The sequence below is a fragment of the Mustela nivalis genome (genome assembly GCF_964662115.1).
Source record: "Mustela nivalis genome assembly, chromosome: 17".
NCBI lineage: Eukaryota > Metazoa > Chordata > Mammalia > Carnivora > Mustelidae > Mustela > Mustela nivalis.
The window spans coordinates 19,440,308-19,458,336 of record NC_139036.1 but is presented as its reverse complement, the minus strand read 5'-3'; the positions used below and the strand labels follow the sequence as shown (position 1 = coordinate 19,458,336).

At 39.0% G+C, this 18,029-nt stretch overlaps 1 protein-coding gene and 1 long non-coding RNA gene across 2 annotated transcripts in view; one reads left to right on the top strand and one right to left on the bottom strand.

Moving 5' to 3' along the window:
- Nucleotides 1-18,029, bottom strand: part of BLMH (bleomycin hydrolase) — a 47,510-nt gene that overhangs the window by 19,704 nt on the left and 9,777 nt on the right. The window contains exons 7-9 of the mRNA XM_082707157.1: nucleotides 2,389-2,544; nucleotides 1,319-1,477; nucleotides 1,132-1,199 (exon numbers count right to left, since the gene is read on the bottom strand). Of these exons, the coding sequence (XP_082563283.1) occupies nucleotides 1,132-1,199; nucleotides 1,319-1,477; nucleotides 2,389-2,544 (383 nt within the window). The remainder of the gene's footprint in view (nucleotides 1-1,131; nucleotides 1,200-1,318; nucleotides 1,478-2,388; nucleotides 2,545-18,029) is intronic.
- LOC309851681 lies at nucleotides 10,517-15,330 on the top strand. The gene is made up of 3 exons (XR_014304860.1): nucleotides 10,517-10,787; nucleotides 14,081-14,429; nucleotides 14,872-15,330. It is a non-coding gene; the product is annotated as an uncharacterized lncRNA (long non-coding RNA).

Genomic DNA, 18,029 nt, shown 5'->3' with positions numbered 1-18,029 from the left:
AATTTGGTCTCTTGTTGGGATTCCATTCTCTATGTGCTACAAGAGTACTGAGGAAAATATGAAGTATTAAACAAATTCCCCATCTCAAAGGCGGACAAGATGAGTTTGTATTGGTCATTTTGGCAAGAAAACCTTAAAAAAAATATTTTGAAGTAATCTCTTTAAAAAATGGTCTCTTTTGGGGCACCTAGGTGCTTCAGCTGGTTAAGCATCGACTCTTGATTTTGGCTCAGGTCATGATCTCAGGATTATGAGAGGGAGCCCCATGAGATGGAGCCCGCATCGGGCTGGCACTCAGTGTGGAGCCTGCGTAAGATTCTCAATCTCCCTCTGCCCCTCCCTATCCCTCTCTCTCAAGGAAAAAAAAGTCTCTTTCGAACTGAACCACCCAGTTCAGAACCACCCAGTTTCTGAACTCATTTAGACCACTACTGACGGTGATATTTAAATAAATAATGTCAGAAATATTGGAGAATATTGTCAAAGTTAAAAAAATATCATGAATTCTCTGTTTTAGAAGATTTCTCTGTTCTTAACTACTTACTTACTCAACTTCTTATAGCTAATAATAAGAAACTGTAAAGGGGGTTATTTTAATAGTCAAGGAATTTTGTATTATTTGGTTAGCAAATGAACCTCACTGCCATAAACAATCAGGAGACATGCTTTAAAGCACGCATGCAAATTACTCCTAGTAGTCATAAAGACAAAATACATAAGGCATCAAAGTAAGGGTAGTAGTTAAGAAAGATGAAACAGTAAACAAGAAGTGTGGAAAACCTTTCAGTATATCTCAAATGTACTGAGCAGATTTACACAATAATTAATTCCTTTTTTTTTTTTTTAATCAATTCCTTTTTAAAAGTGCTTTTCTCATATAGGATGGCTTTTTAGGAACACACAACAATTTCAACTTAAATATAAAGTATGATCTTGATCTCCCAGGTTAGAACATATATGTTATACAGAGTTTACACAATGAGCCCTCAAACTCTACAAGATGGAAAGAGAGAGACCCACCCTCAGGCCATCCTTAATCTTCGGGCAAACCTCAACTGAGTCATTTCAAACCAGGAGTGCACTCCAACAATAGCCCACAGATATTTTCTATTTTACATTTCTTGTACTCACACATTCATGTCACTGAGGCCTAGCTTGCCACTGAAGTGTTTTCCAACATCACAGCCAAACCACACAGCCTAGAAATAGAGGAAGGAAGAAGAAAAAAAGTCAATATAAATCTCGTCTTCCTATTACACCAAACAAGTGAAGAAGAGGTTTTTAACCCCAATGGGGAAGACACAGAAACAATACCAACCTCTCCATCTTTGATGGAGGCAGCAACCATCTTTTTCAAAAAGTCAATGGGCTGGTTGTTATATAGAGTTTTTCTCCCGCCAACCATATTGCTTAAGTAGTCCACTGTGTAAACTCTGTTGTACTTGTGCTGGGGCCGAGGGTCATTCACTAAACATATCTATTGAGATTAGTAACATGTTGATTAGAACATAAAACCAGGAAAGTTAAACAAGGTTCACCTCTCCTCTAAATTCATATATGGCATCAAATTTATCACCTTTGTCTGCAAGAAAAAAAACATTACAAGTACCTTGCTAAATAACAAAGAAACAAAAGGTGGCAAAGTCATGTGAAGAGAGATTCTTGCATATCTAGTTAGTGCAAGGAACACCCTTTGGAAGCTGCATCTACTGGTTTTTCCTACTGGCAAGAACTGCCCCAAAACCAATTCTCACGAACTGTATGCACTGAGTAAGTCAAGATGGATATCCCATCACTATAAGACTTCTGTTCTCAAGTTACAAGACAGGCTCAACTCCTGGCAAGACAGCAGCCACACTGAGACTTCATTCCTAAAACAAAGCCACTTGCTTCTAAGAGGGTCAAAATGCCAAGGAAGTAAGAGGCTCCGGTCATCTTGCTAGATTAGTGGAGAAGACCTAAAGAGAGTAGGAAAAACTAGGAGGGGAGAGTGCTCCTTTCCATGTGAAAGTTTCCAGTGAGGCCCATGGTACAGAGATGCTCTGAACTCACAGTGAGAAGCACCTAATCTCCTTTTATTGTTTTGCACCTGAGATCAATTCTGGGCCCCAATCAGGGGACTGTGTGGGAATTAAACTAACTGCTGGTTAGAAGTCTCTGAAGAGTAGCACTGGGGAAAGGTGAGAGATCCTCAGAAGACCAACTCCATCATTAGGTACATAAAATATCTCTGAGGAAAGGAGAAAAAAGTTTGTTTACTGTCCAGGCTGATGACCATCCATGTTAACTCAAGAATGTTAACTCATCATGTTAACTCTTAGAGCCTTCCCTGTAGTCAACACATGTTTGAAAGTAAAGAGCCAGTGGCTCCCAGTGCCAGTCTCCAACCTTATTTTCCATATTGAAGAGCGGCTTGACATGTTCCCTGTAAAACTCCAATGGTGTTATGGGGCCAATCTTCTGATAATTTTTATCCTTGTCTCGATACTCCCAGGTGAATGTCTCTGGTGGATTACCCAAACAAATGCATACTACTCGGAATATCTGGAAGAAAGAAGGAGGGCAAATGAGCAATGGCTAGGGAGAAGTATTGTTTTTTACCTCTTTGTTTTCCTCAAGCTTGGGAAACACTAGAAATCAGCTGCTAATTCAGGCCAGAAGTTTCATAGGACATCTAATATTGCTCCAAAAATTTGAAGGTTGATGTCCAGGATTTTTTTTTTTCATTTTATATTATTTTATTTCTTTTCAGTGTTCCAAAGTTCATTGTTTACACACCACACCCAGTGTTCCATGCAATATGTGATGTCCAGGATTTGATCAGCTGACTTGTGAGTTCATAAACACTCTGAACAATACAATTCTGAAATGTTAATATTTAGTGCTTAGTATTTGCCTTGCAAATTAAACTTCTTTAGCCAAGAAACCACTCACCACTGATACTCAGCAAGACCGGGGTTGCTGCTGTGCTGATTATATTTCAAGTGACAAAGGGACATATTATAAATGGATTACCATCCCTTTAGGCATCTAGGTTTTCCTTTGATTGTGACAGGGATCTCCACTCATAGAAAAGACAGTAACTTTTCAGGTGGAGCTTGGGTAACAATGCCTACTAGAAGTATTTTTAGAACAAGAATAATTTCTAGTGGAAGGCATCATTTTTGGGTTGTGGCAGTTTCTAATGATGTCACACCTTCAAGTTAGCATCATTATAATCCAAGGGTATATTCTGTATTATTTTCATCTTATAAAAAGACAAAAATAGAAGCATAGAGAAATACCTTCTTTAAGGTCACAGCATGAAAAAGCTCCCTCTGCTATATTAAATTTGCTAGGTCTTTTATTTTTTAATTTTTAATTAACATATAATGTATTATTAGCCCCAGGGGTACAGGTCTGTGAATCGCCAGGTTTAAACACTTCACAGCACTCACCATAGCACATACCCTCCCTATAATCCAACCACCCTCTCCCTACCTCCCCCTCAACCCCGAAACCCTCAGTTTGTTTTGTGAGATTAAGAGTCTCTTATGGTTTGTCTCCCTCCCGATCCCATCTTGTTCCATTTTTTCCCTCCCTACCTCCCAAATTCCCCACGTTGCCTCTCAAATTCCTCGTAACAGGGAGATCATGATAACTGTCTTTCTCTGATTGACTTATTTCACTCAGCATAATACCCTCTAGTTCCTCCAAGTCGTCCCAAATGACAAGATTTCATTTCTTTTGATGGCTTAAATTTGCTATGTCTTTTAAAATTACAACATGATGAACCTCTTCTGTCTCTAGCCTGCAGTACCCACTCTGATCCAATTTCATCACTAATTACCTGCATTATTTGTATTACACATTTGTATAGTCCATTACATTCAAGAGAAATGATCTTATATTTACTTAGTGTGCCTCTTTCATGCTAGATACTACCTATCTGTTAGGTTTTCTTAATTCCTCATAACACTCACTCTAGGTATAATTTCCCTCCCTATTCCCCTCCCTGCCAGAGATTGAGACAAAGAAATTCAGTAAACTACTTAAGGTCACGTAGCCAATAAGTGCCGAACCATGATCTGAACTAAGGTCATAGGTTGTTTAAAAAAAAGTATCACTCTATGGGTAAAGGGTTTAAGAAAAGGGAACATTTACTGAATATTACTGTGTTGTACTATAATCTTTGAATACCACATCTCTGAATCTTCTCAGCAAAAGGAGATGTTATTCTTATTTTACAGAGAAGGAAACCAACATTCAGGGAAATAAATAACTTGACTGAAGTAAAAAAATTAATACATGACAGAATTATGATTTGAACTCAGATCTGATTTCAGTGCTGTTTCCATACTACCATGAATCAAGCATTTATCACTGTTAACTTTCTGGGTTTCATGTAACTTATCTCCTCCAAAAGACCTTAAACTTCTGAAGGCTAAGGACCAGGTCTCCGCTATTTTGTCTGTCCTATAGCACGTAGCGCTGTATCTGATCTAGATATGACAGCTGATCTGAACACTGTTCCATTCTCCACATTATAAGAGGATGACTCATTTTAGAAGTACCAGTTTCTTCAAGTCACCTCCCCAGTTAAGATTCCATAACGCTTCCCTAATACCCCCCACAACAAATTTAAAACTCCAGAATCTGATTATTCTCACTTTTTTACTAAGACATAACGTATATTGAGTATGTAAAGTGTATTAATCTGAAATACACAGCTCTATTCAACTTTTTGCATACATACATACCCATGTAACTACCAAGCAATAACTGACACCTCCCCCAAGGTAACTACTATTTTGCCTTATATAAGCATTGATTAATTTTGCCTTTCTTTAACTTCATATAAATGGACTCATACAGCATATTCTCTTTTGCTGTGTTAGTATTTCACTGTGTCAACAGATTAGTTTATCTACTCTCCTGAGATGAGATGCAGGAGTCGTCTGCAGTTTGGGGTTATTATGAATAAAACTGCTATGGCCATTTTTATCCAAACAGTTTTTAAAGGGGTTAAAGAAATTTACATACTCGCCAATGTGAGAGGAAAAAAGGGTAAGAGAGTTTCAGTTGTACTGCATTCCTCCTAATACCTGACATTCTATTTTTAATTTTAGTCATTTTGGTATGTAATTATATCTCACTGTGGTTTTTTTTTTTTTTTTAAAGATTTTATTTATTTATTTGACAGACAGAGATCACAAGTAGGCAGAGACACAGGCAGAGAGGAGGCAGAGAGGAGGAAGCAGGCCCCCCGCCGAGCAGAGAGCCCGATGTGGGGCTCGATCCCAGGACCCTGAGATCATGACCTGAGCCAAAGGCAGAGGATTAACCCACTGAGCCACCCAGGCGCCCCTCTCACTGTGGTTTTAATGTGCTATGTAATTATATCTCACTGTGGTTTTAATGTGCCTTTCCCAGTTTTTAACCCACTGAGCCTCCTAGGCACCCCTCTTTATCAGTTTTTAAAGGCTCCCTATAACTTCACCAAATCTTACTTCCCATCATAGATCCACACTCCATTCAGGCTAGTCTGTCTCTCTTTACTGTCCACTGAAGGCATTCAGCTCACTATCACTTTCATAATTTTGTCGTCTCCTCTGTTTGTGGATCCCAATCCTACTCCCATTTTACAGCTCAGGGCAGGATACCCCTCCCCCAGAAAGTTTTCACCAATTAATTATTCCAGCTCACACGAACTGTTCCATTCTCTGAACACTTCTGGCATAAAAATTTAACAGAGAGCTTAGAGCCGTTTATGTTTCTCTAAGGTCTCCCCCTGCAACTAGATTTAATCAGTAGGGACACTAACTAGGTCTTAGATGTAGCCCAACAAGCCCTAGAAGAACCATATTAAATCAAAAGTTCTTAAATCAAAAGTTCTCCAGTGATTGGTGTGAAATTTGAATTTAGAGGCTTTGAACTGGACCTCTGCTCTCTTTAAAAACATTCTGATCGGGCGCCTGGGTGGCTCAGTGGGTTAAGCCGCTGCCTTCGGCTCAGGTCATGATCTTGGGGTCCTGGGATCGAGTCCCGCATCGGGCTCTCTGCTCAGCAGGGAGCCTGCTTCCCTCTCTCTCTCTGCCTGCCTCTCCATCTACTTGTGATTTCTCTCTGTCAAATAAATAAATAAAATCTAAAAAAAAAACCAAAACAAAACAAAAAAAAAAACCATTCTGATCATTAAGGCTTTACTCACAGGTATAGGCAATGTCTTCCTATACTCCCAACATGTAGAGTTTGGTGGTGAAGCCAAACACACCAGCTCCAGTCCATTTCTGACAAACAGACCATGGATTCACACCTGCCACAAGCTGATTATACAAGTAATTCATCACCTATCAATTCTACTTATCATTAAGGACTGTTCTCTCTCTCCTCAAGTTAAGGGATGAACAATGGCTCCCAAAGTAACATTGTTATTTTCTCATTTCATAGACTAGAATTTGGAAAGTTCTCTATTAGGATGAAGTAATCTCCAAACTTGGTCCTTCTACATTTTAAGGTATACTAAACCTGGATAAGATTAGGGGGGCCAAACCTACCTATGTTGCAGTCATTCTTGGAAGCAGTGGAGCTATTTTATTTTTAAAATTATGTCCTACTCAGGGTACCTGGATGGCTCAGTGGGTTAAAGCCTCTGCCTTTGGCTCAGGTCAGGATCCCAGAGTCCTAGGATAGAGCCCCGCATCCGGCTCTCTGCTCAGTGGAGAGCATGGTTCCCCCCACCCCCGCACCTGCCTTTCTGCCTACTTGTGATCTCTGTCAAATAAATAAATAAAATCTTAAAAAATAAAAAAATAAAATAACATCCTACTAATTCTTTTTTTTTTTTTAAAGATTTTATTTATTTATTTGACAGACAGAGATTATAAGTAGGCAGAGAGGCAAGCAGAGAGAGGAAGGGAAGCAGGCTCCCCGCCGAGCAAAGAGCCTGATATAGGGCTCGATCCCAGGACTCTGGGATCATGACCTGAGCTGAAGGCAGAGGCTTTAACCCACTGAGCCACCCAGGCGCCCCTGTCCTACTAATTCTATGGGCTCTTTCCATCCTGTGGTCTCAACCAAGGAAGATGACATATCTCAGAGAATGACCGGTGCCAGATCCCAAAGGTACCCTAAAAGCAGGCAAAAGGAAATGCTCAGAGGACAAAACAAAGCTACAGCCTATAAGAAACACCACTCTTCCCCTTCCTCTCCTTGGACCACCTACTCTGGAGAACTCTATTGTCCTTAAACTGACAGAACCCACATTCTTCCTCCACTTTACGCTCCTTTCCCTTCAGAAATCTCTGCTCGTGCCTTTGTTTTAGAGAATCACCAGATAATCTGTGTCTCTCCTATCCCCATCTATTACTTTCACCCCAAAAGACCTCTTAACAAGCTTAGTTTTGAGTACTTCTGAGCTTACTTGAGTGGTTGATTTCAGAAGCCAGGACTTTCTCCAGATTGATCTGGAGGGAAATTTATTAGAGAACCCCAGTCCCGTCTGACTTCGTCACTCATCAGGAACCCACACACATGAGATCTCTCAGTCTGCATTTGTATTTCATCATCAAAAACTGAAATTGCTACGTATTTACTTCTTTTCATCATCCCCACTGCATTCCCGGCCTCCAAAAGCCTTGGGATAGACTGAAACCTATGTACTGACCAAAGCTAGAATGTGACAGCAATTAAAATAACAGAAATTAACAGAGTTACATGCCTGCCTACGACATGAGGCCAATAATTAAGGATAAAGAGCTTAATTGATGGCTTATAATAGAAGACAAAGCATGATTCTGCTATCTTAACAGAAGCAGATTAACCAACAGAAGAGGTTATGCTTGCCTTTCATTTTGTTATGTTCTGTTTTCCAAGAGAGAATGTTCTTTACTGATATTTACTATAAGAGCCTGAACAGCTGGTGCTTAAACCACCCTTCTCTTAATGCTCTATCATTCTCAGGTTGGTTTCTAAGACCAAAGGGGCAGCGCATCTTATTAGCAACTGTCACTGAGCTACTCTAACCATGGATTAATGAACTGTTTGGGATTCGCATGGACTAGAGAATCCTTCGTATTTGCTCAGCACCAAGGTCACAAATGGCAACCTTAGGAATCTGTCATCATGAGGACGACACCATCCCTGGTAACCATGCTCAAGACAGTAACAGGGAAAGTGTACATTTAGAACACGCTTAGACAAGGAAGGTTTCATAAACCTAAATGATGAGCATTTTTAAAAGTTTTTATTTTAATTCCAGTTAACATACAGTGTTCTATTAGTCTCAGGTGTACAATATAGTGATTCAACACTTCCATACATTATCCTGTGGTCATAATGACAAGTGCACTCCTTAATCCCCCATCACTTATTTCACCCACCCTCCTCCCCTCTGGTAGTCATCACATTGTTAAATGATGTGTACTACCAACTAGTATTTGTCACATATGTATGGCTAGGGCCAGGCCTAATGAAGATGAAGACAACTAGGTCAATTTCTGTTTACTTTAAACACATTTTAAATAAAAATATAAGTGTTTTATACTATAATTTACATAGTACCTTACTGTCCATTTGGCTCTATCTAAAGAAATAATGTTAAATCATTTCTCCCTTCTCCCTAAAAATGCCTTAGTGGAAATTCATTTTTACCATCTAAATAGATTCTATGGTGAATCCATTTGCAAGATAAATGCTTATGCCCTAATGCATATGTTTTGTAAGTCTGAATTCTTACTAAAGATGCCTATAAGGCATGAATGAGGATAAGAGTACCATCTTTCTCTTGAATTTTAGTAAAACTATAATTTGAGACATGTTGCTTTGTTTTATATTGTTTGTTTACCATAATTATAAATTACCCAAAGTCATTCACATTTAGGTCAGGGTGTAACCCTCTGGAAAAAATATTTGGTTCCAACCCAACTAACAATAGTTAAATAAGCTCTAACATAAAAAAAAAATTTTTCCAAAGTATAATCTCCAGAGGTCCTGATACTCTATCTTCTTGATAAGAGGCCTGGCTGTTCTAAAATAACATTCTCTGTTCTCAAAGGTACAAAACTGACAAGAGAGCTTTAGACAGCCAGGTCTGCTCTCTGGTGGTTAACCTGGGAGTGTCACCTGCTTCTCACAGGATGCACCTGGCATTCAGGACAAAAGAAAAATACCAGGCATTGAACACAAGTCACTGCACACAACTGAATAAAGTAAGACTATAACCATATTCCTCAGAATATAAGTACATATTGAAAACCACAATTAGTCTATTTAGGGAAATATATTTTTTACTTCAACTGAAATTACCCAGTGTCCATCCCAGAACTTCTGTTTTTCCCTTCTTTATTTTTCTCCATAGCACTAACCTTCTGGCACATGGTATTTTTTATATATTTTATTCATCTCTCTCTATTAGAAAAGTAAACTATATGACGGCAGGAATTCCTGTCTGTTCTGTTCACTGCTAAATCCCTAATGCCTGGCTAGACACTACTAGGTAAATGTGTTAAGAAATATTTACTGGATGAGATGACTTGTAATTGTGATTTTGGATTAAACTTAGTGTCGGAACCAACCCCATAAAAAAAGGTATTAAGAGAGAGCCAAGGGGATGGATTCAGGGAATACAGGCTTTCCAAAATGCTAGAAAGCTGAAGGCAGAGAGATCTATGTGTCAGTGCTACCAGGGAACTGATTCTGTTTTTCTCTCACTTCTCAGCCAATTAATGAGGTAATCCTTATGATTCTCACTACAGTTTAAAAAACAATGAAAACGACAACAAAAACCCAGGAGAATCCAATGTTTGCAATTATTTCCTTAAGTACAGATTGGTAGAGAATGTGGTCTTAAAACTGTGACATGAGCCAAACATAAGAGGGCAGTAGTGTGCCAAAAACTGATGTTGGAGAAGGATTCACGGAGATCCTTCCCTTGCTGGGAAACTTGGGGAGTAAAGGGAAACTTCGCTGCCATAGGCCACAACTATACCTGCCTCCTGTGGCTACCTGGCTTCTATGGGTCCATCTCCTTGGCTAATTAAAATTACTGGGAGTTGGGGCACCCAGGTGGCTCAGTGTTTTAAAGCCTCTGCCTTCAGCTCAGGTCATGATCCCAGGGTCCTGGGATCGAGCCCTGCATCGGGCTCTCTGCTCAGCGGGGAGCCTGCTTCCACCACCCCCCACCTGCCTCTCTGCCTACTTGTGATCTCTCTCTCTCTCTCTCTCTCCCTCTGTTAAATAAATACATAAATTATATATATATATATATTATATATATAATTATAAAATCACTGGGACTTTAAACTAACCTCATAATGTGGATATGTGGAACAACCTATAAGGTATCAGAAAAGCTTCACTTGGGGTCAGAAAGGCCCAAGTCCTATTTGCAGTTTATATCCATTTCTACTTATTGCCTATATTATTACCTATTATACAGCCTATAAGTAAGCAGAATGTAAATTATAAAGAAAGGTTGTGCCTCTCAAGTCTAATTTTGTGAAAAAAAGGTCCATTATGATTGGTCCCTAAAAATATTGTACCCAATCACAGAGATCTGTTCATGTGCAATGATTTGCTGAAGTCTACCATGGTAAATAATAAAATCAATAAGGAATTGAAAAAGAAAAAAGGACACAGAAGGCAGGAGACATGGAACATGGAACACAGAACATGCAGACCTCAATTTAAAGACAAATGATGTGGGACTAAGTCAATTCCCATACCCCTGGCTCAATGGGAGACAGACATCAAGTGGGAGGAGGAAGGGAGGATACAAAGTTGAGAGTCAGTCATGAATCCTTACAAAGGTGAGAGCTTAAAGCTGGCTATAGGCAGACACGAACAGGGTAAGCTGTAGTAGTGAGAAGGGTTAGAATGGAAAGGCGGTTCATAGATAACAACCTAAGGGCGCCTGGGTGGCTCAGTGTGTTGAGCTTCTGCCTTCGGCTCGGGTAATTGTCTCAGGGTCCTGGGATCACGCCCCGCATCAGGCTCTCTGCTCAGTGGGAAGCCTGCTTCCCTCTCTCTCTCCGTATACCTCTCTGCCTACTTATGATCTCTCTCTCTGTGTCAAATAAAGAAAATCTTTAAAAAGAAAAAAAAAAAGATAACAACCTAACTACTTGTAATGGAGCAAAACTGGCAGAGCTAAAAGATTTCAGTGCTTCGAACCACTACAGAAGTGAATCTTGGAATCTTAAATTTGTATTTACAACACTGGGTTGTTGAGAGAATATACAATAAAGTCTAAAGCATTGCAGAAATATTAATTGCTTTTACTGTTATAAAAATGCAAAGCTACAGTGCCCCTAAGAAATCATGTGCTTGGGGGCGCCTGAGTGGCTCAGTTGGTTAAACATCTGCCTTTGGCTCAGGTCAGGATCTCCGGGTCCTAGGATTGAGCCCCTCACAATGGGCTTCCTACTCAGCTCTCTCAAGTAAATAAATCAAATCTTAAAAAGAAAAATCATCTGCTCCAACTTACTGACCAAGAAATCAGGCCCAAAGGTAAAATGACCTACAATCTCAGAGTAGAAAGGCCCCAAGGACACAAAGGTGGTAGCAGGAAAGAGCTGAACTTTGAAGAAAGTTCAGTGTGGTGGGTAAATAAGCTAGTTACAAGCAGGAAGGAGTAGTGACCTTGGCTCCTGCTGATTAACGCAGTGGAGAGAAGACAGCTCTCTACTGCCTTCTAGTGGGGAACATAAGAAAGGCACTAATCTGTTTAAAAAAAAAAAAAAAATCGAGGGGCCTTGTGTGGCGCAGTAAGTTACGTGCCCAACTCTCGGTTTCAGCTCAGATTGTGATCTTAGGATCGCAGGATCTAGCCCTGCATCGGACTATACCTGCTTGAGACTCTCTTTCCCTCTCCCTCTGCCCCTCTCAGCCCCTTTCCCGTTCTCTAAAATAAATTAATTTAAGAACAAATTATAAAACACCCAACTGTGCCTGCAAAAGCAGGCAGAGGAAATACTTTCTGGAGGCATTAAATATATTTTCAGGCAGGGAAAGACACTAAAAAGTAGACTTAAAAGCTATGTGCCCCTCTGTGATGTTAAATGTGCTCATATAGAGAGCTGATAACTAATAGTCAAATGATGATTTTGAATAGTTCTAGAGCTGCGTTTGAATCAAAGAAATTGAAATGCAGACTTTCCAGCTCCACCCAGACCTAAATCAATCTGCATTTTAATAAGCTCTCTAGGGAAATGGTGAGCACACTGAAGTTTGAAAGCACTACTTTCAAACCACATCTATTCTTTCCCTCCTCCAAAACCTTATTATTTATTATTTTTCTCATTTGCAATTGCTAGCCCTTTCCACACACTGCCCTAACTGCCTACAGACCTTCTCTTGTCTCTGCAGCCCCCCCCCCCCAAGGTACCAGGCCATCAACTGATGTCCCCCCAACCTCAGCAAGTCCTGAGAGCTTCACTTTGGAAATATATTCCAAAATGTATGGCCTTCTCTCCATCCTCACCCTCACCAGCCTGGTCCCAATCATTATAACCTCTCCTTTATAGGACCAGAAGAGCCTCTTAACTAGTCTCCCTACTTTTTCTCTTTATTTTACTATCCCTTCTCAAAACACTCAGAGGGATTTTTTTTTTTTTTTTTTTTAACTGCCATGGTTACAAATGCAAACTCATTACCCTGGCTTGTAGGCTGCATGTTCTCCTTTCCTCTACATGACCCATTCCAACCATTCCCACCTTCTTTCCAAGCTCAAGACACACTGCCTTCCTTTGTTCCCCCAAAATACCAAGTTTTCTTCCATTTTATGGCTTTTGCACTTACAGTCCCCTCTGTCTGGTATGCTCTGTATCCACATCTCTGCATAGCTGGTCTCCCTGTTACTCATGCCTCAGCTCAAATTTGACCTCAGAAAGGCCTTTCCTGACCACCTCATCAAGCACCATATTATTTGTTCTTCAAAGTACGTATCACATTAGATAGTTTCCTGTTCATTTACTTGTCTGTCTCCCTCCACTAGTATGTAAAGTCCATGAGGGCAGGGACCATGTCTGTCTTGGTCATCACTATACCACTAGCACTTAGAAATGCTTAGTATTTAGTAGGTACTCCATTAATGCTTTATGGAATTAACAAGAATCAACCTTTTTCCTCACTCCCCTTTACCCCAAAATTTTGCCTAGTCCCTCAACCACCTCCTTTGGGTGAACATCAGTTTGTTGTCTGTATGTATAAATCTGATTCTCTTGTTTGTATTTATTCATTTCCTTAACATTATTTTTAATGATGAATTCTTGGTAGGTAAACTGCCAAGTCATAGAGATTTTTCCTCTCAGAGCTCTCAGTTTCTCTCCTTTTTCCATTTCTACTGTCACTACCCTTGTTCAGGCCTAATCAGTCCCACCTGAACAGCCACAGCTTCGTAACTGGTCTAACTCTCCTCCTTCCAGCTTCACCTAATTAAATTAATCTCCTAAAGGGCAGCTTTACTTCACATCACTCCCCTCCAATCTTTCTACCTGCTCATTTCCTACTTAGTTAAACTCTTACCCTAATATTCAAAACTCGTGCTTGCTTCGGCAGCACATATACTAATATTCAAAACTCTCATGATGCTATGACTAATTCTAACTTTCCACATTATTCTAGCTTCAAACTTCACTGTGTCTCAGGATCACTAACTTAATGTGGATTACAGGGCCCATCCCCAGAGATTCAGATTCAGTATATCTGCAGTGGGACCCAGAAATCTGCACTTTTTGACAAGCTTCTGCTGATTCTAATGCAGACAGACTTCACATCACTTTCTGAGAAATACCATTCTTGCTCCTCCCCAAGACTCTAGGTAAAAGAGCCTACTCACTGCTCACCAAATCTCCCATAAGCATTATCTAGAATGCTTTTCACTCCAAACTTACTTCATTCAGAGTGTATCTCAAATGCAACTTTCTCTAGGAAGCCTTCCTTGATCCCCCAAGTAATATGTACTAATTCCATCTCGGAAGTTAGACATGCTTCCATACTTCTTAAGACATTTACTTTACTTCACTTTGTATTACTCATTTTATTCCCCTACTAAATGTAAGTTACTTAACATGTATTATCTGCAACTCCTCCCATATAACAGGCACTGAGAAATATGTGACTGAGTGCTGTGGGGGTCCAGAATGCTTCACACAGTATGCCTCGTGGGTGCTACCATCAAAACAGAACCTTGGGCTGGTTGGATCCAAGTCTGACTCAGCAAGCAATTCTGAACATTATTTCAAGTCAAGAGCTGGGAGGATAAAAGTTTTTCATCCACTTCAAGAAGAAAAACACATCTTCATGGGCTTTTGTTTTTCTTTTTAGAATATCTGCTAAACTATGATAGAAGAAATGCAGGTTTATTTTCGAAACAACTCTGATTCTCAATGAGCTAAATAGAAAAATGTGACTCAGATCCAACGAAGACATTTAAATGATAGTTCAGAAAGGTAAGGAATAAATGTCTTCATTATGTTTGGTTTTCATGACAGATAATGATGCAAAATGTATTTAGGGTTGTAAGCAAACATGATACACAACTTATCTCCATTTAAACTAAGGATTTTATATTGTTTGGCGATGTGAAATTTTCACTTCTGAAGGAATTCAGTCAACTAACTCTCAGCTCCAGAATACTTAAGAGACTGCCTGAATTTAAATACTTAGTTCATATTACTTCAGAATTTTAACTATTAATGGGAGTCTTTGGTTTAAGTACTCACTGATTTTCCTGATTATATCTCTTTAGTAAAAAGGGAAAGGAAACATAATAGGTGAACATTCTCTCTTTCCTTTAAGAACCTTTAAGAACTAACCTGAGGTTACTCCCTTATTCAGGGTCAGAGATGTCCTCCAAGGCTATCAAAAGAATAATTCCCTTTTCTCTTCCAGAATCCAAAAGAGAAGACCATACTAGAAAATGTTATTTCCTTCATAGTAGTGGATCTTAACCAGAATCATCTGAGAAGCTTTTAAAAGCACAGATGCCTTAATTAGATGCGAAAACAAAATTAGCCAGGAAAACAATAAGAGAAGAATGAGACGGGACTAGCCTCACAAATATTACAACACTCTAAGTAGCTCCAGCAACTAAAGTTATTGGCAAATGAATAAACAAACTAACAGAACAGAACTGAAAGCGCAGAGGCTTTAAAGGGATAAAAATGGCATCAAATTAAGGGGTAGAGAGAGGATGGAAAGGAAAAAAATGTGGGTAAATTGGGTAGCCTTCAGGGAAAAAAGTTAGATCCATGCCTCATACCCTATGCCAGGATAAATTCTAAACAGATTACAGATTCAAATACAAAAATCAAAGCCCTACAAGTAGTAGAAGAAAAATGGAAGAATTCTTTCATAATTAAAGTCTTTCTACTTAAGAACTATAAAAAATTTCAAATTATACTATATCTAATTAAAAAATTTTGCATAGCAAGAAAAAAGCATATCACAGATAAACAAAAGACTAAGGGAAAAAAATGCAATTTTTATCAAAAAGGGCTAAGGTAAGGAGTACCTAGAAATTATAAGAGAAGAAAAACAAGTTAAAGATATAAATATATAGTTCACAGAAATGATGCTCAGCCCCACTCAAAGTAAGAAAATATTATAATGAGATACTTTACCTATCAAATCGTTCATCAATCAATTGTTGACCTATCAGACTGATAAGTATCCAGTTGTTTGATAAGTATATTGCCTTGGTAAAACTAAAGGGAAATAGGTTCTATCAGATATTGCTGACGTGAGTATAAACTCCCCAAAGAAGATAATTTGCATTACATACTGAAATTACAAATGAATATTTTCCTGACTCAAAAATTCTACTTCTTTGGGGCACCTTGTTGACTCAGTCGGTAAAATATGCAACTCTTGATCTCAGGGTCATGAATTCAACCCCACATTGGGTGTAGTAAAGCTTACTTTAAAAAAAATTCTACTTCGGGGCACCCAGGTGGCTCAGTTAAGTGTCCAACTCTTGATTTCAGCTCAGGTCTTGATCACAGGGTTGTGAGCTCAAGCCCTGCATTGGGCACCATGCTGGGCATGGAGTCTACCTAAAAAAAAAAAATTCTACTTCTAGAAATATACCTACAATTATACAAGCATATATGCAAAATAATGTATGTACAAGATTATTTATTATATTTTTAATAAAAGCTTGGAAATAATCAGAATGTCCATTACTAAGGACCAAATAAATCATTTATACAACAGAATTCTATGCAAATATTTTTTAAATGCAGAAACTCTTTAGGTATTAATATAGAAAGATTACCAAGACATATTGTTAAGTTAAAAAACAAAACACTGTGCAGAACAATATGAGTCATAGACTAACGCCTCTGCAAAAAAAGGAGGAAAATAATATAAACTCATATTGGATTGTAAAAAAAAAAGGTTTCTGGAAGGATAACTAACAACTAATATAGAAACAAACTAAAAAAACTGGTTGGGGGATACAGGAGAATTAGAAGGATGGAGAATAGGAGGGAAAGAAGACTTTTCACTGTATACCTTCTCATATTTTTGATATTTAGAAAATGTTTTTTATGCAAAGATGTCTTTACAATAAAAAATAAAAATACAGATAATTAGGCTCCAGTCTCAGGAAAACTGATCTTGCACGCCTGGGGCAAGCCTAGGCCTATATTCCAGTTTTAAGAGCTGAGAGCCACTGCTATAGAATTTCTTCAGCAAATCATAATGGCTTCCTATCTCTTTTCATAGCACTGGTAAATATTGTTTCTAGTCTTTATGTGTTTTTTTTTTTTTTTAAGATTTTATTTATTCATTTGATAGGCAGAGATCACAAGTAGGCAGAAAGGCAGGCAGAGAGAGAGGAGGAAGCAGGCTCCCCGCTGAGCAGAGAGCCCGATGCGGGGCTCGATCCCAGAACCCTGGGATGATGACCTGAGCGGAAGGCAGAGGCTTTAACCCACTGAGCCACCCAGGCGCCCCTATGTTTTGTTTTTAACGGAGTTTTGAGAGACTACATTAATAATCCCAAGGAAATCTGGAGGCTAAAAAAAAAAAAAGTAGATGCACCAAGAAAACACTGCAGTAAAGGGGACTACATGTTTCCAAAATGGAAACATGTCTGTCTGGTCTGTCATCACAACAAGCAACCTGCACTTCTCTAAATAATGCCTTTAGTACAAACACATTTCATTCAAAGCCATCTGAGCTTCATGGCTGTTGATTTAGTAATTATTTTGATGTGCCTACAAGGCTAGGCAAATCATAGGTACTAATTTGTGGCTTTTAAACCAGAGCTAGACTCTTCATTACCAAAGAGTCATAATCAATAAAGAGAGGTTTAGGGGGTCTGTAAAAATCTAAAGACTGACCACACAGAATTCTGGAGTCAACAGTTTAGGCAGAATCATTAGGTAAATAATCTTATAAAACATCCACCATACTCAGGACTTAGTAAGGTGGTGTTTTACTATTTTTCCAAGATAGGAATAGGGAAGGAAAAATATATGAAATATATCTGTCCTAATTTTTATCAGCCAATCCCAGGGTCAGGACACGGATCTGAGATACACTATTTGAAAGATCATTAAAGCAAAAAACAAAAGCCAACAGGATGCTTACAGTTTGTAAGAAATATTATCTAGGCTCTTTTCCAGAACTGTTTACAGAATTTTTAGGCTTACGACATCCTACCATTTTACTATAATCATAAATGAAGGCAAATCATGCAGGAAATATGGCCTCAGTAAGAGAAATCATTCCAAGCTTGAAGGAAGAGAATTAACATATACTGGACAACTGCTTTGTGCCAGGGACCATGGCCTGCATTCTTCTAATTTCTTATTTGATCCCCACAAAAATCCAATGAGGAATATATTTTATTTTATTTAAGATTTTATTTATTTATTTGACAGAGAGAGAGATCACAAGTAGGCAGAGAGGCAGACAGAGAGAGGGGGAAGCAGGCTCCCTGCTGAGCAGAGAGCCCGATGTGGGGCTCAATCCCAGGACCCTGGGATCATGACCTGAGCTGAAGGCAGAGGCTTTAACCCACTGAGCCACCCAGGCGCCCG